General features: G+C 35.9%; 1 protein-coding gene across 1 annotated transcript in view; it reads left to right on the top strand.

The window, feature by feature from the left end:
• ADAMTS19 (ADAM metallopeptidase with thrombospondin type 1 motif 19) overlaps positions 1-21569 on the top strand; it is a gene marked incomplete at both ends in the record, with an annotated part of 135280 nt that overhangs the window by 39654 nt on the left and 74057 nt on the right. The window contains one exon of the mRNA XM_082301819.1: positions 8567-8610. Coding sequence (XP_082157945.1) covers positions 8567-8610 — 44 coding nt within the window. The remainder of the gene's footprint in view (positions 1-8566; positions 8611-21569) is intronic.

Here is a 21569-nt window from a genome sequence, read left to right as displayed (position 1 = left end):
AGCATGTGACACCTTTTTCCTCTCATTTATTCATCTTCAGCTTAATGAACCTTTATGGGAAGAGGCAGAGGCATTCTGAACTGATGCAAGAGATGCTAGTTAAGATAGAGTCAGTGGTCTGGAGATAACTTCAACTGTCAGTGCTTTTGGTCACACAGCTTTTAGGATTTAATGCAGCATTTCTGGGAGTATTGGTGGATGAGAAGTTGACCATGGACTTGCAGTGTACCCTTGTGGCCCTGAGGACCAATGGGATCCTGGGGTGCATTGCAAAGAATGTGGCCAGCAGGTTAAGGAAGGTGATCCTGCCCCTTCTATTTGCCCGCATCTGGGGTATTGTGTTCAGTTCTGGGCTCCTCAGTACAAGAAAGACAAGGAGCTACTGCAGAAGGTCTAGCAGAGGCCACAAAGATGATTTGGGATCTGGAGCATCTCTCTTATGAGGAGACACTGCAGGAGCTGGGCCTGTTTAGTCTGGAGAAGAGAAGACTGAGAAGGGATCTCATTAGTGAATGTAAGTATCTCAAGGGTGGGTTTCAAGAGGATGGTGCCAGACTCTTTTTAGTGGTGCTCAACTGCTGGACAAGGATCAACGGCTATAAACCAAAACACAAGAAATTCCACCTCAACATGAGGAAAAACTTCTTTCCATTGAGGTTGTCAGAACACTGGAACAGGCTGCCCAGGAAGGTCATGGAGTCTCCCTCTCTGGAGACATTCACACCCCACCTGGACATGTTTCTTGGTCACCTGCTCAGGGTGACCCTGCCTTGACAGGGGAATTGGACTAGATGATCTCCAAAGGTCCCTTCCAACCCTAACAATTCTGGGATTCTGTGATTCTAAATGTGTGAAAGTCTGATCACATGTTAAGATGCTTTTCTGCTTTGTAATAATGATATACTGATTTCATAGAATCATAGAATTGTTTGGGTTGGAATGGACCTTAAAGATCATCTAGTTCCAAACCCCCTACCACATGGGCAGGGACACTTTGTATTAGAGCATATTGATCAAAGCTCCAGCCAACCTGGCCTTCAGAATTTCCAGGAATGGGGCATTCACAGCTTCTCTGGGTGACCTGGGCCAGTGTCTCACACCTCTACAGTAAAGAATTTCTTCCCTATATCTAATATAAACATAGCCTCTTTCAGTTTAAAGCCATTCCCCTTTGTCATGTCACTATATGACCCTGTAAAAAATTCCTCTCTAGCCCTCTTGTAGGCCTCCTTTAGGTACTGAAAGGCTGTAATATCAACTCCTCTCTTTTGCGGGCTGACCAACCCCAACTGTCTCAGTCTGTCTTCATAGGAGAGGTGCCTCAGCCCTCAGATCATTTTCATGCTTCTCCTCTGGACTCGCTCCAGGGTTGTCTACAATTTTTTAGCTGTCAGTTTAAATACAATTTTTTGGATTGAATCTTCGATCAGTTTTAAGGAAATTGAAGTAGAGAGAAGGGAAGTGATTGGTTTGATGTCAAATAGTAGGTAATGCTGGAACTAGAAATAAAAGATCTGTTCTTCTGATGTTTTTATTTTTCAGTGGTATTATTCTCTAGACTGTACTGCCTCCCACCTGAGAGCTGCTTTAGCTGCTAATAAATCACACCAGAGCAATTTTCTGACTGTGGAAATGTTTTGCTAATCCAGGCTACCTCTACATATCATCAGGTTTATGGTACAGCTAACACCATGTGTGGCTCTACATGTGTGTTTTGTTAATTCAGAGTCTCATTCTGTTTTGCAAACATGGAATAAACTCCTTAGTCAAAACTTCCAGAGAGCTTTGGACAGCAGGTCTGCTTTATTGAGAGAAGTAATGTTGTTCATACAGATGAACACCAACTGCTTGGTGTTTTTCGAGTAAATATGTAAAGTTCTGGATATGCCACAATTTCTGTGGCAGCCCTCCTAAAACTTGCCGCATCTCCTGTTTTGTCTCACATGATAATAGGACAGCAAGGGTGCTTTGTAGAAGTTTTCCTGAGCTTTCACATGCCAGTTTTGTGTAGTAACCAAGAGTTAGAAATGAAGTATTAAGTGTTCTGCAGAGCTAATTTTTAATGCCTATGTACAAAGAGTGTAATGTGGATGTTATGGAGATTGTTATTCAACAGCGAGAGGGTCATCATAGGCTTTCCAGGAAAAAGGTAGTTTTCAAAACTTATTTTTGCATTTGTTCTGTAAAGAGGAAAGCAAAACCAGCTTCTCCCTACAGCTTTTTTTGCTGCCCAAAGACTTTAATACATATGAATCCGCTACAAATTCATTTCAATTTACTTTGGTCCTATTTCATGATGTCAGTTTTTGTTTAGTTTCCCTTTAAACCGGCTTATTTTGATGAAGTAATATCCTGTTTAAAATATGATGCCATGAAGGAGGAGAAAGGCAGAAAGAGTTTGTAATGTATTTAGAAAAGATTACTGGGGAGGTTGATATAAGGAGAATGTGATAAATAAGACAAAAATTCATTTAAGGACTGTTTGATAAAACTACCTGTTTTGTCAGGTACTTTTTACTGTATTCAGTTATAAATTAGCATAGTTACTTTAGAGATAGACATTATGAGGAATTTCCTCTGAGGAAAAAATGCACATACCGCATCAATGTCCTCCTTGCCTTTTAAATCACAGGGTCTGAGTGTGCAGAGACAAGCCCTGATTTTGGTGGCCCGTGAGATGACATTACCAGTTGCTATCTGCATGGGTTGCTTGACCTGAATGAAGTAACTGAAACTAAGGCAGGAAAAGGCCCATGGTGTTCCCAGTTGTTCTGTGATGGTATTTAAGTTCTTATATATTCTATTCTAGTTCTTACATCCTCTATTGCAAATTAGGTAATGAAGGCTTTGAAGTGTATAAAAGTGTGGTTACAAGAATGAGGCAGAATCTACCTTCAAGTAAAAATTATACATCTTTCTGCTTTTCCAGTGCATTGGTCAATCTGTTGCATCACAGTGGTTTTAGAAGAACAAGTATGAAAAGAAGAATACAGAAAAATACCAAATTCTTTATTGTCCTTCTCAGAAATTACATTTTCATATGTTCTTACAACAGAAAGTAGACCTCTGATTCTCCTAATATTCATCAGGTAGTGATGTTCCATGTTGACAGTGTGCATCAGCCGTTTATTCATACTTCAGTATCTGAGGTCTCCTTGTCCTGGGTGACACGTAACTGAAACAGTGCTGTTAGGCATTTTCACCGTAAGAAAGTGCCTCGTTCTAGAAAAGTAGGCAATAGCATAAACATTAGCAAGTAGATTTCATAAATATTGTTTTACTTCCAATAGTTCCAACCGTCCAGACCTCTCCCCAAAGCTTGGACAAGATTTTTTTAAGTCTTACTGTTATCTTCCAATACACACAAGAAGTACAAGTTATTTTTCTGACTTTGCTTTTTATTCCTTTATTTCCTCAAGAAAGTCAGAGGAAGAAGACTGTGAAAGATACCTGCATGAATGAAACTGGTATTACAGGGTCACCCCAAAATCCTGGAGTGTTTGGCTGTCCCAAATTGCTGCAATGTATTGAGAGAGAGAGAGATTGGGTTATTCAGCAGCTACTGCTGTCCTTAAACTACTAGTGAATTTCAGCTTTGGAAAAGTGAGTTCTTGCAAATGCATGGTGAGAGATGAGATTATTCTTAATTTTGTCTTCATCACTGTGATTTCAATACTGCCAACTCTCTTGATAATTTTGTACTCAATTTATCAACTCTCCTGATAATTTGATTTATTTGATACCACCAGCAGACATCAAGGAAGTTCATGAGAATCTCACATGGCATTACTGTTAATTGTTTAGTAATAGGATTGTAGATGCAGAAGAAAGCAGGAAAACATGAAAAAAGCATATTTAAATAAAAAGTTCTGTCCTTTTGGTTTTTTTTTAAAGCCAGAATCTCCTGTAACATTGAAGACCTGTATTTTTTTACCTTGTGTATTTAAAAAAGTCACACTAATTTTTAAGTCATCAAATGCTGTTTTGTTTTTTTCTTTTTTAAGTTTATGTTAAGTTTTCTTTTTTAAGTTAAGGTATTTGAGTCTGTGAAGTGGTTGTGGGAATGGATGTGGGAAAAATTTCCATGAATTTACCTGTTGCTCTCATCTTATTCTTTCAGGCTGGTGTAATTAGGCTGTGTATGTTCCATTCACTAGTACAGATCTGTTCCATAGGAATACATGGACTTAAGCTGAACTTAAAATCTCTGAGTATCTAGTGCGAGACCCAAATGTCAAATTTAGACAGTAATTTTTACATATTAATTTTCCTGGTGAGCAAGAAAGGTAGACAAGTCTTAAGAAAAAAATTTAAAAGAAAGGAAGATTAACTGTGTTCTGCATTTGATTATTGGCACAGTTATTTACTTGCTGAATGGACAGTTGGACTTATTCCTAATTTTTGTTACTTCAGCTTTCAACCATGAATCTCTTTGTACCCTTTGCTGCTAAAATCTGTTAGAAAACTCCTCCCTATGAAAATACTTGTAGGCTGTGCTCAAGTAACAACTCTTTGTCTCAGAGTAATTTACAGAGGTTATTCTATGTAATTATTCTCTCACCTCTTTCCAGACCTTTCCCACTTTACAAAATTATTTTTTCAAGCATAAGCACCAAAACTGGACACAATGTTGTGTGAACAAAGGTAGTGGTGTTATTCTGACATTTTTCTGCATCTTTATCAAAGGATGCTATTCTGTCCTACTGCATGTTTTCAGAGGCTCATTTTTTGCTCTTGTTTTGTCTAATTAAGTCAGGAGGCCAGTTTTGGCTACATTAGAAGAAAATTTACTCAGATGAGTCATCTTTAAGATTTGTTCTGTCTTGATTCCTATGTGTATCTATCAGAACTCATTTAATTTTTAAAGTTTAGCAGGAATGTTCTCCTATTTTCTTCTGCGTCGTTGTTTAATGCTAATGCTGTGTCTAGATTCTGTTTGATTCTGCTCAAAAGCACCTTCCTTGGCTTCCTAACTATTCTGTATCTGTTTTGATATATTAACTATACATTCAGTTCAGCTGTTGTCACACTTCTGAACTTTGTTTTTTAGTTAGACTGAAGTGTGAGCTTTAGAAGGACTGTTTATATCATCCTTTTTAGTCTCAATTCAACTTTACAGAGCCTAAGTGATGTGTTACCTTTTGAAATATTTAAATATAGTATTTCCTGTTTTTCCTGAAATTCACTAACCACTGCATACTGGTACCTTTGAGATTTATCTTCAAAATAATAAACAGTTTCTGACATACCATTTATGCTAGTAACATTGTCCATTTATTTAAATTCCCAACTAAATAGTACATAGGTAATTTTTCTTGTGGTTCATTAACATCAAAATAATTTAAAATATAATCATTGCCACTAAAAGTGCATTTATTAATTAGTAGATATGTGCTTTTTTTATATGTGAGAATTATTTCAGAATATCCTATTATTTGAAGAGACACGAACATCTTCAGTGTTGTAGTTATTCACTTTGCACAATGCAAGTGAAGACATTTACAAAAAAAAATTGCCACACGTGCCATTAATTGCAGCTGTTCCTTATCAAAATCTTGGGATTTGTTGAAACTTACTACTTGGGCAATAAGCCTCAAAAATGTTGTAAGCCCTGGAATCAATATCAGCAGAAGTTAGACTGCAGTTTCAAGCCTGTGCTGCATGTTTCAAAATTACAAACATTAGAGAAATTTGAGTAGAGTGAAGCCAGAATGAAGATCTGGTAGACTGGTAAAATCTGTTATCTGTCCTCTTCTTTTTCTTCTTTTCTCCCATCTAGCATATGGAAGGAAATTATATACCAGCCTGAACAAAAAATAGATCTTTTGACTATTTTGACTTGCAAAAACAAGTATTAAATTTAACTGAAACGACAAATTGCTTGAAATTATTCACAAAAACAAGTCTGGATTTTAATTTTGTCTTCCTTTACTGTTCGTGATGTCTTCTGTTGTACATCCCATCTACACATCAGGATTTATTTTAACAAAGACAATGTACTGAGATACTTGGTATTTAGAAATCAGAAAGTTTAGAAATAGCTTTGTTTGCTGTGAAAGTCTTTCATAATGCTATTTGTAATCAATTAAAATCTACTAACTAAATACAATTTTCTGAAACAATGCATTAGTGGTTACCTATCCTTGCTTATTATCCTTTTCTCGTGTTAGCCAATTCATTCAAGTGCAGAATTCAGGTGTAAATAGTGTGAAAGCTCCTCTTTTCCTTCACTTGAATAAGGACCTGTTTTCCCTTCCATGTGTATGCAAAGTAACCGTTTAGAGGAATGGATGTTTTGTGCTGGGTACTGCTTACAGTGGGTGGGCCTTAACCAGTTTCTTGCTTTTGTTGACAGACTCAGTTACTAACTTGTGCCACTAAATCTTCAATATGTGCTAGTGGTAATTTTTAATATCTTTGCCCTGTTTTGCAAAGAGAAAGGATGAAAAGGACAAAGGCAAATAATCTCTCTGAGGACTTAGTAGTGTGCTTTATTTTTGTGAGAGTCACTGGTAGGTTTAGCTAGAACTGTAAATCTTTACTAAGGAGCCTGGTCTCAACTATATGTAATGCATTCATATTCCTGGAAATTAAAGGAGGTATTACATTCTTTCAATGTAAGGTGGGAACTAAGAATGGTTTACTGTATTTCCCTCTTGCCAAATCATAGCAGTACCATTTCCCCCACGTCCCATAATGAAACCCTGAATGCACAACATAATCATAGTCAGATTCAGCCAAGAACTAAAAACAAAACAAAAACAGCTCAGTGAGTATTTGAGAACAAAGCTATTACATGGGCAGAAACCTCTTGGATGTTGGCAGTTTTAAAATGTAACATTTGAAGGTATGCTCTATTTTTTTTTTTTTTTTTTTTTTTTTTTTTTTTACTTGTTATTACATCAGTTAATACTTATGGTGGTTGGGTGGGTGTGCGTGGAAGGCAATCAGTGTCCTTAGATTGTCTTTACACATGTTCTCTTGCTTCACCACAAGTCCCATATTTCTAATCGTTCTGTCATGTTGCTTAACAGGACAATAAGTCCCCTGTGTCACATAGCACAAAACAAAGAATTGTGTTACAACGCAGTGAATTAATGCAATTTCTTGTAGGTTTAAAAAAAACAAAACTAAACAACTTTCTTGTGTATCTGATCGTAGTTTCTTGTTCACCACCTTTTGCTCATTTCCCAGGCCCTTTTGAGTGTATTCCCAGAGCATCCTTATTGGTTTACTCACAACTTTATTAATTTATAACACTGCTGCTCTTCTTCTCTACTGTGTAATTATCTGGCAGTGGCGACTGGTTAATTAAAAGCTATATAACCCCATGTATCTATCTGTGTGGCCCTTAACAAGTGTCAGAAATTTGCCAACCTCTTGAAATTGCTTTTGGGTCTAAATCCCTATGTAGAAACAGTCTGTGGGAAACAAACAAACAGCTCTTGGAGTAGTTACATTTGTAAAAAAGGTAAGTGTCAGTATCTTTCATTTCAAGCACCAAACAATTCCTGCATTTTGTTCCTGGAAAATGGGTCTTTCTCTCTATGTGTATCTTTATCATTATCAATCTATGTGTGTATCTATGTACCTTCATGGACAGAATATAAAAACTAAATTTCTCTGATTCATATTGTCTTTCTCTCTAAAAACAGAGAGCCTTAGTCTGTGGCACAGCAGAAAAACAGAACTTCTTTATTTGTGGGGTTGCTATACCTGGAGTTCTTTTGTTGTATTTTTCCCCACTGGTTCCCTCCCAACCTCTCCAGTTCATGCATACCTCAGCAACTCTTTTTTAACTTAAAATAACAAATTAACATTACTCATAAACACTCCAGTAAAAAGCAGTTTTCCCTTTGCTCTTTTAGTAACTTGTGTGCCTCTGAGAAGAAGTAAAATACGTGTGAAATCAAAATGAATCCCAAGCAGATGTTTACCATACACTTGAAATATGTATTCTCCTTTATGCAATAGAGCGGTCTTATTTATAGACCTATGACTGGACTAAAATATGTATTGGAGATAGGGTAGTTAATTTTTATAAGTCTTCCACTACCATAAGGGGATGCCCTAGCAAAAATGTTTATTGTAATATTGCTATTAGTGTTTTTAAACATTGACTTGCTAGAATAAAAACTTTCCGACTCTATCACTGATTTAATGCTGCATTTGAATCTCATGTTAAGCATGAAAATGTTTTCATTTCAAACGTTAGAAAGACTAGCTTTAGAGTTGTTGCTTCTCAAGATACTTACAGAAACAGAAAAAAAACAAACAAACCCCCAAACCCAAAAGAACCTAGAAATCAGGTGCAATGCAATTTGAATATATGGTACATGTAATGTCACCTGACTACTCTTAATTCTGTTCTGAGAATAAGCTGGAATTTAACTGCTCTGTGTAATCCTGGCCTTTGCTTCCCCTTGTTCTTTGTTGAGATAATAGTGTTCTGTATTTATTCATTGAGCCGTAAGAAATGTTTCTAAATAGGTTACGCAGTTGTTAACATCTAACAGCTTGACTTGCTTAACATTTTTCCTTTTCCCCCCTCCCCCCCGAATTCTAGGAAGGACTTCTGTGTACATAAGGATGAACCATGTGATACTGTTGGTAAGTAAATAAACATAAGAGACTGTGTATAAACTACTTAATAAAATTAGTGTTATATAAATAGAAATGTGATACTAAAAGGTGACAGCAAAATCGGTGATGGAAAGCAGTAACTAACTAAAATGAAAAATACATCCTAAATGCTGATAATATTGTTGGATTGGTGTATGCTTCTAGAAAAATACTGTGTTTAAGTACAATATTTCTGTCTCTTTCGTAGAACAAACGTTAAAGTTTTTTTCTTTTTAGTCTCTCTAATAGAAAATTGTTTTACTAGTTTTAATTATGAATATGAAGCTAAGAAGATGTGTTTATAAATTTTTTTTATGCAATGGATTTATCTTTGGTGTGATATTTACCATATGTTTATGATTTATAAAAGAAGTCTCCATAAGAATCTAATGTATGATACAGTGTTTATGAACTATGTATTTATGAACTTCTTCAAAAGAATACAGGATGTGAGCTATTGTGAAAGGCATCTTCTGATATCTTCAGTTAAAGTGAGTGCAGGCTGCCCTGAGTTTTTCTGTAAACATTTATGTAGTTCACACGCTTTTTGGAAGACATTTTTTCGGTGTAAAGGTCTGGTGGAAAAGGTAGTAAAAAGTAGCAGTTGTTCTGTTCAGTTGTAATTCTGGTTGAAAACACGCCATTACCTTAATTGAAGGCTGTCGTGGTGTGTTCTTAACAAAGAGTTTCAATTTGCTAGTATAAGTGTTTAACAGTTCTGTATGTAACTACAAGTAATCAGAACCTATTTTTTTTTTCAGTAAGATTAGGATTATATCATACTTGTGCTGTCTCCTAAGTAGAGAAGAAGTAGATTTTTTTCCTGTTTCATTTCAGTTGCAAAGGTTTGAGGAGATTTCTTACGTAAACTGTATTACCTCACTACTTGCTAGTCTTTTTTCTCTTACTGCTGTATCCCAGATGTCTGTGAGTGTGTCTGTGGAATGGATATCAATAAAAAAGCCTTCTAAGTAAGAATGGAATATGTTTCACAGCAGTAAATGGTTAAGAATTCATAGTGTTCTTTCACTAATTGGTGTATTAGTCTTAGGTGAAGTACTTCCAGTATAGCTAAATCAGGATAGGCTGCTGCCTGAATTTCAGAATTGAATTGAATATATTCAAGGATTTTCCCTGAACAATATTTTCTCTTTGGCTGAATCTTGGAGGTAATAGGAGGACCATTTATCTCTGAATTTGTCTGTAGAATTTTAAATGGAATAACATTAAACTGACTCAAGTATCAGTCGTTAACAGTTCTGTGGTGAAGATGCTGGGATGAAACTTGAAAATGTGGCAGTCTATTAATTATTAAGTGCACAGGAAGTAAAGAATTTGCAGTCTTAATATTGTGATAATCAAAATGAAGTAGAGACCTTGACTGAATGACCTGGCATTTTGTGGATTGGCTTTTGTGGACTTTCCCATTCTCTGTGTTGTTGTTCAGAGGTTTCTTCAGGATTTGAAACTGTATGTATAGTTCTTTCCATGTAGGTACGGTTGTGCAGCAAAAGCAAAGGTCATTCTTTTCCTTATATTTCATCATTTATTTTATGAACTTCAATCTTTACTTTCCCAGATGAATATAGCACCTTTCCATAGATTTAGGGTATTGTTTCTTCCATGAATTTTTAAAGTACTGTGGGTGCATGCTCACTGTTGAGAAGAAAATTTTCTGAGGCTCTTGTCCACCATTCTGGAGCTCATTTAAGGAAGAGTGTTGAAAAACTTGGCACATTCTTCTTGAAGAGAATTTTTAAGTTATCTTACTGGTGTGGATATATTATGTCAATTATCTTTAGGATAACAGGTCTATAATGCCAAGCTGTTGAAATTACATGTAGAATGTGGTTTCATTTTGGTATCTTCACTTTTATTTTTGTTCCCCCTAGGAAAACCAAAAAGAAGATTTTAGATTAGATCATAAGTAAAAGTTTGTTGAAAGCAAATGAAGGGCAATTTGATCTTCCTATATTCATGCAACAAGTTTATAGGCAAAAAGAGACAGTACATTCCAGAGATTTGTCACATGTTGCAAATTACAGAATTTGCCAAAGGCAGTAAGTGAGAAATGCTAATGTCCTATACGACTCCCCAGTGTCCAGACCTTGCCTCACCTTCCCCCACCTCAAAAAATCCAGAAGAATGCACAGTACAGACTTTTCTCTACCATAAAGAGAGAAATAATACATTTATCTCTGTAATATTAATATAACTGTACAGGTATGTGAGGCAGTCAAGGTGATCTTTGTAGCACTTTACACAATCCAGAAATGAAAGTCAAGAGAAGGGAGCATGTACAGGACAGACCTCGTTACTGGAAAGGGTTGTCATGTTGGATAATAGTTCTTTCCAGTGATGGATATTAAGCAGACAAATCCTGGATTTATTGTTTAGTCATTACATGCCAAGACTCACAGTTTTCAGACTGGACATGAGTATCCACTTAAGCCAGAGAGAGGAAGTGCCAGTATTCTGTTATATAGACAAAGTTTTCATATATTTAGGTGGCAAATAACACACTTTTCTGTACTTCCAATCTTCTTCTGCAGAAAGTACAGAACTTATACACTTTTCAGTAAGTAGTTTTTCATTGTTGTGTAAAATAACAGTGATTTATATGAAGATTTAATGGTTTAAAGGTATAATTAACCAAGAACTCTGTTAACCAGAAAAAAATGTTTACTCAAAATCAAAACCATATGACAAATCTCCCTAGAAATATAGTGAAATGTATTTCATTAATGATTTTGAACAAAATATGTGGAGATAATCTTCTAAATATTCCTTCAGGAAAGCATTTAAGGTGGACAAATACAAGATTTTTTTTTTTTATATAATGATAAAAAACATGATTTGGATTGATTATCAAAATGTTAAATTCTTACTTGGGAAAAAAAATATCTCTCTCTTGGAGACCAAACATCATGGAGAAGAGAAAGCTTCGGGGAGACCTCACTGTGGTCCAGTACCTGAAGATGGCTTATTAAAAAGAAGGAAGAAGGATTTTTTATGCAGGCAGATAGTGGCAGGACAATGGGAAATGGTTTTAAACTGAAAGAGGGCAGGTGTAGATTAGATATAGGTAAGAAATTCTTTACTCAGAGGATGGTGAAGCAGTGAAACAGGTTGCCCAGAGAAGTTGTGGATGTTCAAAGCCATGTTGGATGGGCCCCTGAGAAACTTGATCTAGTGGAAGATGTCCCTGCTCATGTCGGGGGGGTTGGAACTAGCTGATCTTTAAGGTCCCATCCAACCATTCCGTGATGCAAAATCATTAATACTTCATATTTTATACTTTTTCAAAGTAGACAGAAAGAGAAGAATTATTTCAGGAATTTTATTTGATTCCCCGAAGTGTGTTAAGTTTAGGAAGTAGAATGTATTTATTTTATGCCTTTCAATACTAAGTATTTCACTATTGCTAGAAATATTTGGAAATCTCTGATGTAGCCAGGGATTTGAGGGTTTACTTTCTTACTTCATAAAATAAATCCAGAGTAACTCAGATTAATGCCTTCCTTATCTAATCCCATGTTTCTGTAAAACATTAAGATAGACTCTCATGTGGTATCAGTCAGCCCAGGTCAATTGACTACAGCTAAGATATTCTGATTTCAGCATTGTCAATTGTTGCAGCCACTGTCAAATTCATTCTGGATGGAGAACCACAAAGCAATTGTTTCAGGCTGAAAATTGACCAGATCCAAGTGTTCTTGAGCTTCCTCTGGTTGGTTGGTTGGCTGCAGCATTCATTTTTCTTTTTGCCCCTCCTCTTCTGCTCATGTGTATGCTTTCCATCCCTTATTCCTGCACAGAAGTGATATCAAGTGATACCTTGTGATTCTCACAGTTCATCTGTAGCTTAAGAGAGGTTTCAGACTTGTTTTTAGGGGCATAACAACAGAGGATTACAACAGAGGATTTCTCAGAGGGTCAAAAAATATGAAGATGTTTTTATACAAATTAAGTTAGCTAATGAGAAGATTGTTTTAGATATGTAATTGCTCAAGGTTCTTTTCTCCCAGAAGGCAACTGGGTTTTGGGATCTTAGCATGTTTCTCCTTCAAACAAGCTTTGTTAACTTAGTCAGAGGAAACTACCTTTTGAATTTGTGGTGATTTGGAATGTTGTTCTTTCTGTTGTGCTGATGACAGGTAAAATTATGAGTGTGGATATACCAATGAATTTCTAAAAAATTTAAGAAGTAATTCAACTGTCAATTTTCAGAAAATTAAGTTCATTGCAATAGAATCAACACAAAATGTAAACTGGGGATTACACATGTTGTATTTTTCTTGTGTGTGACTCTTCTGGTATTATATTGAAGTAACTGAGATGAGCAATGATTCATAGGGCAAATTGTTATTGGGAAATTGCACAAACCTTTATGAGATGGAAATAAACAGATATTTTCTCAACAAGTAGACTAACAAGTAAACACAGTTTCTTGAAGCAAGTGTTTGCACATTTGAATTTCCCTTCCTCTTGTCTACGTTTCCACTTCACCAATGAAGGTTTTGACTCTCTGAGGCATACTTCTGGATTAGATTTGTTGTTTGCTGCTGGCTAATGTCTTCTGTGGAAACACTATAATAGCGAGTTCTTAGAGTGCAGTGTTACAGGCATGGAAAGATATTAAAATGATGCTTGTCTTATGTTGGCATCAGTTTGGTGCCCTGCTAATCTGCAGAAAATCAGGTAGTGACTGTTTCTGGTTTAGATTTTTAGATCACCATTTTCAGTTAAAACAACAGCTGTAAGAATATTTGATTCTATCTAAACTGTTTGCTAAAAGGCATTTTCCAATAAAATGCAATCTCTAAACACAGTTCCTCTAAAAAATTGTCAGATTGGTTTTGGGCATAAATACAGTATACTAAAAGTTTCTAAATTTGATAACAGCCAGTGTTGCAGATACAAAAAAAATAGCAGAAAATTAAGATGCCATCAGATCTTTTTACTGTTGCAAAGGAACTCACTGGCATGAATACAAATCATGACCGGTAAGGAATCAGACAAACATCCATGAAATAAAGACCACAAACCAAAATGAAGTGAAAGAATAAATTTTCCATCCAACTTAGAAAAATACCAAAGACAGATTTATTTACTTTTCTTTCCTAATATGAAAGCTATCTATCTTAAATGCAAAGAGCTCTGAATTTTCCTCCAAGCTTTGCCCCTAGGGACAAAGGTTTAGACCAGCCCTACGTATTAAGAGATATGACAGAAATAGTGAATTGGGCAGACTATCCATGTCCAGTGAGGGTTAATGCCAGAAATACTGAAGCTGAATGCTTAGGGCCAGTTACCAGTGAACAGGCAGCCAAAGAAGTTGCACAGAACACAGGCAGCAGCACAGCAGAAGTAAACTGAAGAAGTCTCTTCCCTGTACTTCTTAATCTGAATCCAGTCATCTGGCATACCTCCTCTCATCCAGACTATCTCTCTTGTTGTAGTCTTACGCAGCTGCTCTTAGCCTAACTAGCTGGTAAAAGTTTGTTGAGAATCACAGTGAACCTCCTCATGCTGAGCTGTGTGCTGTGGGCACTCGATGCTGCTAATTCAAACCCAGTTCAAGTACCTGTGGGATGTAGAACAGGAGCCCTTGAGGCTTAAGCCATGTTGGCAGGGTTAGTCATTGTTAGTCTTTGTCTTTTGCTTGTTTCTTCTCTTTTGTTGAGTCACAGTTATTGAAAAAATGCACTTGCAGCGGTTCCAAATCAACGCTGTAGGTTATTCAGGTGTTGTATACACTTGCAGCAGTTCCAAATCAAGACTGAAGGTTATTCACTTGTTGGGGAGAGGAAGGTTTCTGATCAGTCAAGGTAAACAGGAATCCAAAAATCCCAGAGCCTGTCATTTATGATACGTCCTAAAGCTGACATGCATTTTTGGAAACAGGTGTCTCCACAAGAAAGCTGAAACTAGAGCGTGGTCCCTGACTACTTCCATGTAGGATAGAATATAGAACCTATGTATAGGTTCTGCTCTGTACATAGCAGAGTACAGTCAGTCTTGCAGATGGAAGTGTAGGAAGCATGCTGAGAGGATGAAATCAGTTAAGGTTAGAAAGATGAGTTTTGTAACATTTTTTAACACCTGTGTTTTTTAACATTTCAGCACTACACACAGTCTAGTTGGATATTGGTGAAAAGTGTTATGTTTTAAGTAACTGAATACTTTATGAATAATTACCATTTTAAAATTCTGTTGACTGAGGTTACCCATACATAGCTATGCACGCCAGCAATTTTTTCAAATGTTCATCACTAGTGTAATTAATTTGCTTGGTTTTGTTGTGAATGTTACTGGTCTTGGTGCCATGGGGAATTCAGAGTTGGAAGAGGGCAGTTGAATGACAGACTGGATGGTGAGAAACAATTACAGAAACTTTCTCCCAGCAAAGGCATAACTGCAGTCTGTTAAATTTCCTAGGTCTTAAATGTTCTCTGACATATCTCCAAGCTTGATGCTAGACAAAATTTGCAAAAACAGCAAAAGCATTGTAAACTTTGAGTTTTGCTCTCTGAATTTGACACTGATTTGCAGAGACAAACGGGGACTCTCTGCCTTCGCTGCTTCTTGATAGTTGTTTATTAAGTCTTATCAGAGAAACAGAGTCACTAGCGTGATCCAGACATAGCACAAAGCAGGGAATGCAGGAGAAAGCTGGATTGTCAAGATTACACGGCCTTTTTAAAGGTAAATCAACCAATGGTTACTAAAAACGTACATTATTTTTACTTTTCTGCCAATTATTTAGTAACACAGCTAGGAACTGTGGAATTCTTTGTCCAATCATCCCAAACTACTTTTACTGCAGAATATGGTGTAGTAGAAGAAGAAGGTTTGAAGAACAACAACAATCCTCCATTTTGATGTTTTTTGCTTTTATCTATTTACTACATTAACAAACGCAAAACCTCTAAATTTTTCACCCTTTGACAATCTTACATAGTAGTCTATCACCTAGTTTACACTAGTGTAGTTTCTAGTTCTTGTCTGATAGTAGGCAGTTTTTTCCATGGACAGAGGTCAAAAGCTGTGTTGTTCAGGGGGGTGAAACCCCTCAAAACAGGCAGAGAAATATTCTCTGCATTCTGGGTTCCCACAGAATTGATTTGCCCCACTGAACAAAAGGTACTCTAAACACATCCTGTGTAAAGAAAAGATAATTTTTTTCAGTAAGATGGCTGACATTCAGAAAACTAGACTCATCTTCTAATCTGCAGGAGATTTCCAATGTCTAATCTAATCTAAGTCATTCACATAAAATTTACAATGCATGCAATTTTGCATTCTTACAACATCCTCTTTTTCAGCAAGATCATGATATTAATAATTTGCAGACTTGCATAGATAGGAACATCTCATACAGTGAGAGCAGGACCCTGATTTAAGTGCTTTTGTGGAAAAGCTAGCCGAAGAGATCTCACTCAATTATAATTCCTGGACTTTTGTTTCTTTTGAAAGAAAAGTACTGTAGCTCAGATGTGTAGTCAGTAGCTGCAAATGCCTCAGTAGCTCCATTGTTCACATGGGGCTTCTGAACATTGATTTTCTTCTGTAGAAATGCAAAAGTTCCCTAGGAAGTGATATCCATACAATAGTCTAGTGTATCTAGTATACAAATACCTTTAATACACAAGATTTTTTTTAAATAATTGGAAAATTTTGACTTCTACAGCATACAGAATAAAATTTGCTTTTGCCAGTGAGTTGCATGTCCATAAGTACAGCAAAAGAGAACCTAATTAATTGTGAATTCCAATAAATGTAAAAAACAGAAGCAAAATAAGTAAATAGAATTTAGTTTACCTCATATGTCATAAAACATCAAATGAATTATGCATGCTTGGTGCAGTTTCTCAGAAAAGCAGAATGTGGGACTGCAATACATGTGTTCAGTCATCAAGTCCATACATTGCTATTACAACCCTTAACTTTATTCTTCTTATATGAAATACAGTTCTAAAAATTACTGAGCTTCAAGTTTCCAGCAAAACTCTTAAGATGCAGTCCTATCTTAGCTTGCCTCTTGTTTTACTGAGTTGGAGTTGGTCTCACTCCAGTGCATTTGTCTTGTGAATTGGTTTCACTCCACTGAGACCAGAGAGATAAATTTTCACATCGAGATATGCAAACCTTTGTTTTCAAGTGATGTTGTAACTCAAACACAAAATAACTAGGTTACAACACATCAGATTGTTTTATTTTCCAGTGCTTTATTTAAAGTGTTTAAAGCTTAATTAATCTCAACAGTAGTAGGGTGACAGAGAATAAATCTCTCTGAATGGACTCTTGATGGCAATTTCATAATCACCGAGCTTTTAGTTAGCAACACTTACCATTCTTAAAAAACAAGTCTTTTCTTCATTAAAAAATTGATCAAGGACTTGATGCAGGCAACTCAATTTTTTTCTTTATTTGAATGTATTTTACTTTGAAGTAGTTAGCCAATGCATTTAGAGAGCTGCAAGTAATGGGAAAAAGATATTTTCTGTTTTGTTTTTCAGATTATACTACAGAGATCACTTACTGCTTTCTTACTAAGTACATGTTAACAGTTTGTCTTAGGAAGCAGTAGGGCCTTTGAGTGTGTTTAGGAAAATGGGAAGGTTAATTTTTATGTCTACATACAGTTTCAGAAGTTTACAATGAAATCTATGTAAATGTTAGAGCTGGGAAAATCTATGACATTCTGTATTGAACTTCCATTAGCCTCTGGATGTTCTAGTTCAAGGAATTTTTGAGGCTGAAACATGTTGCTCATTTGATGGGCAGAATAATTTTGTGTATTTGTTGGTAGTGTTGGTGTGGTTGGTGTGGTTGGTGTGGTATGGTTGTCTTTGATATTATTTATTTGTATAATAGTTGTTTATTTATGTAATAGTTCTTAATAAAAAATAAATGTGGTATATTTAAGATGGTATTAAAGGTGCAATCATTCCTCAGTTACTAAAGAAATTAACTCTTTCAGGTAGTGTCTGTCTTGAAATACCTCTGAGGTTAGATGCCATTTTTTCTTATATTGTAATAATATCTATTAGTTTAGACACATATCTAATTCCTGTTGCACATTCCATTTAAGATTTAGTTGTGCTCTTTCTCATCTAGTTATCATGTGATCATTGTTCTTAACGTATGTTTAAATCCCAGTGGATTCAGCTCCAAGCTCAGTCTCTGAATTTGATCCTTGACTTGAGTAAGGGGTCCTGTAATATGCCACAGTGCTGTCCACAGACCCTTGTAATTTCATATCCCTTCTGTGAAAATGCAATGAGACTTTGTCATTTGCTACAGATTATACTGGTTCATCACCAGGTATATCTTTAATTTTATTTTCTTTTCTGTGTTTAGTTTCAACTTAACCTGAGATATTTAAAGTGCTCTTCCAAAGGAATTTAAACTATAGAGAGACTTACTATTTGTAAGAACTTTAACATTACAATGAATAGCATTTAGATTATTTATGTTTTGACCTGGAACTTCAGTTTTCTTCATAGACAAAATTCCTGCTTCCATCAGAAAAAGGCATTCCAAAGTAAGGACAAAAGAATCTCATATATTATACAGTGCATATTTACTATGTGTTAAAGAAAACAGAAGGAAATTGCAAGTTAATTATCACAGTAATTTGCATTTGTCTTGTGAGTAGTGTGTACTTTCTAACTTCATGTGCGGATACTTCACTTAATCATGCCAGATGCAAAAGTGAAAAATCAGTGAAGCCTCAGAGAAAGACTGCCATGGTACACAAGAGATATCATGCCAAGGATGGGGCAGGGTGGTGGGACACAAAGCTGAGGACAGAAGTGGACATGGCTTACTTAAGATTAGGCAAAAATTCTTTCACCAGTATAAAATTCACCATTTTTGCTAATCAGATTGTAGGAGATAAAAGCATGAGTGATTTAGTGACCCTCTCAGTGCATTGAACAGTGAATTATGTTTTGTGTCACTTTATTCATTGAAATTGTTGAACAACTGAATCAGCTCCAAGCAACTGTAAGCACTTAAAAATGTCTTCCATTGTCTCCTGGATTTTATAACTTCACTACTCATCTTTTACAGGGTTTTTTGTATAAAAAATGTAAAATCATGTGGGTTGGAGCTGTAAATAATCATGCATAAATAATAGTTACTCTATATGCTATAATACCAGTATATACTCTGGATTAGTTTGTATAAAGAATTGTTCCTCACTTAATGTATCCTGCATACAATTAAATTTTAAAAAGGAAAAAAAAAAAAAAAAGTGTTGTCACACATTACAAATTAAAGGCATTCAAAATATATGGCTGTAAAATACCTGTTTTCTAGCTAGCCATCCATTGCTAATGTTAGTCTTGTGTTTAGCTCTTGGTAGATATGCTTGCATAAAATATTTTTATCCCTTCAGAAGAAGTATTTGCAAAGTTTTGCATGAATAGTCAACTTTGTATAGTGTTGTGGCCAGTGTTTTTTAGTGGAAATGTTTTCATAACAAGACAGGTAGCTCCTTGCGACTAATGCATCAGTTTCTATGTCCTGTAACTATATGACGGGGGGGATTGGGGGGAATTAGAATGTAAAAGGTATAATGGAATTAGAATGTAAAAAATGCATTTTTTTGAAGAATGGGAGTGGTGGTCAGTGATGAGTCCTTTAACTGAGGAGGAAACTAGAAGAGCTCCATATTTGTGGAGAGAACTGCAGATGATTGATTCAACTGCATCTAACTTGTTAAAATACAAGGAAAAGTGCTCCACAAATGTCAGCAGAAAAGAACAGAGAGATAGGGCCAAGTCTCACTCTTCATTTAAATGCCTTTGGGAGGACTTTCAGTTTGAATCCATTTCATAGCTCCCTTTTGTGACATTTAAGTGGCAACAAGTTTTTTTTGTAGTTTTGTTTTGAGTCCACACTAAAGTTTTATGTTTGCAGGATGATAGTACCCTACCCTGAATAAAACATCAGCTAAGTCTTGCTTTATTCAGAGTGCTCAAGTAGGAGCTAAGGCTGCATTCTCAATTACCTTGCAACTTGCAGACTTTTCAAAGGTTATTTTGGATAATATGCACCCTGGAAGAAGAAAGACCTGATTGTCTCAGTCTGTTCAGCTTGCTTTCATTGAACTCAGACTTCCAGAGAAGTTCATCCCAACAAACTCAAAGCATTTATGAACTGAAAACAGTTTGCAAGAACATTGAGACATGAACTTGAAGAAAGTTGTGCATCAGGTTGTGCCACTGGTCAGTTAATATTGACTGTTACTGGGGCACCATAAACACTTTGATCATGTGTGATAATACAGCATGAAACAACATAGCCTTAGTTGTACCAATGTAGACAAAATGCAGGATGATGATCTGCAGATAAAAACAGTGATTTTAAATCAAATTATTTTAGCTGAAAAGAGGTATGGTGGAAGACCCTTCTCAAGATAGCTTTTCCTTTATCCTCATTTATCAAAAGATGCTAGCTATGTGCATCCATGTTTGGTCAGTGTTTTCTGTATAAAGGAACAGTTGGCTATTCAATTCACATTTCCTAGAAGATGTGCTAATAGTGTCTGCTATAAGCAGCCTCAAGATCAGTGACTTTCTTATAGCGCATCTCTCAGTGAAAAAAAGTGTCATTTCACACAAAAATCTTAAATGGCACAAACTGCAAAAACTTTGGCCATAGAGTAATACATTATGCTAAAAAACAAAGCAAAAACAGACTAATACCACTTTCAGTCCCACTAGCTGGACCTTGTTTCACATAAAAGAGAGTGCCCCATTAAATAATGGGGGAAAAAGTCCTAAATATTTTCTTTAAGTGGGATCTCAGCAACAGTTAAATATTCACTTGCATATCACTTTTAAGTTGAGCATATCTTAAAAACATGAGGAATGTTTTACAGGAATTACTCAGGTTGCAGAAGATGAGGAAATGTTTTACTGTGCTGAAGCCCTGTGTATCAAGGAACAATTTTGTGTTTCTATAACACAGTGTCATTTCCACAATGTTGGTATAATAAAATAAGTTGCAAAAAAAAAAGCAAGACAGTCTTGTTTCTTGCAGGAACAAAAATAGGTCTAAATAATGTATTAGAGGGTGAAAATGATGTGAGTGATTTCACACTGGATTGTTGCATATGGGATGGTAGCAACCATCTTCCAGGAAGAAGGCACCAGAAATTAAATTACAGGAGAATCAGCTTAATAGGATATGAAGGCTGGAATTTTTTTAAGAGCAGGAAAAGCATCAGTGATATATTATGAGTAGATCAAACCAGTAAGGGGAACTGATGTTATACAAGCCTTGGAAACATATTCAGGAAAAAACATGATTTGATGGAATGAGACAGGAGGTGAATTCAAAGGCGTTGCAATGTGTGTAGATGTACAGAACATGGGGGCAGCTTTAGCAGCTGCACATTTTATGAATGTGATGAGAACTGAAATCCCGATGTCAGGAAGGCAAGAAGAGAGATGAGCACCTGGGTGAATATTTTCACTAGTTGGACATAATTCTTAATTAATGCTAGTATAAATTTTACTTTGTGATGCTAATATATTTTGATCCAAGTGTATAGAGTTGTAGGCTTGTAGTATTCTAAAATACCTTAAAGTGAACTCACATGGCACAGCAGTGGAAGCAGTTCTGACAGCTAATTGTACCATCCTGTGTTCCAGGGCTGCATTTAGTCATCATATTTTTTATGGGGAGAGTCAAATTTTTTCAGAGGTGGAATCAGAGACAAGGGAGAGTTGTAAACATACAGCATTTGCATTGAAGTAGGAGTGCAATAAATATTTTTTTCTTTTTTGTTTTTTCTATTTAGAAATAACAGAGGACATTAAATCTTGACATATGCACTTAAGTTTGAAGGCCAGCACAATTTTTTTAAGGTTACAGAAGTGCTGTCAAATTTCCATTTAGAAAATAAAGGCTACCTCAGAACTGATCTT

This window comes from Coloeus monedula (genome assembly GCF_965178545.1).
Source record: "Coloeus monedula genome assembly, chromosome: Z".
Lineage (NCBI taxonomy): Eukaryota > Metazoa > Chordata > Aves > Passeriformes > Corvidae > Coloeus > Coloeus monedula.
This window is presented reverse-complemented; position numbering and strand designations above follow the sequence as displayed.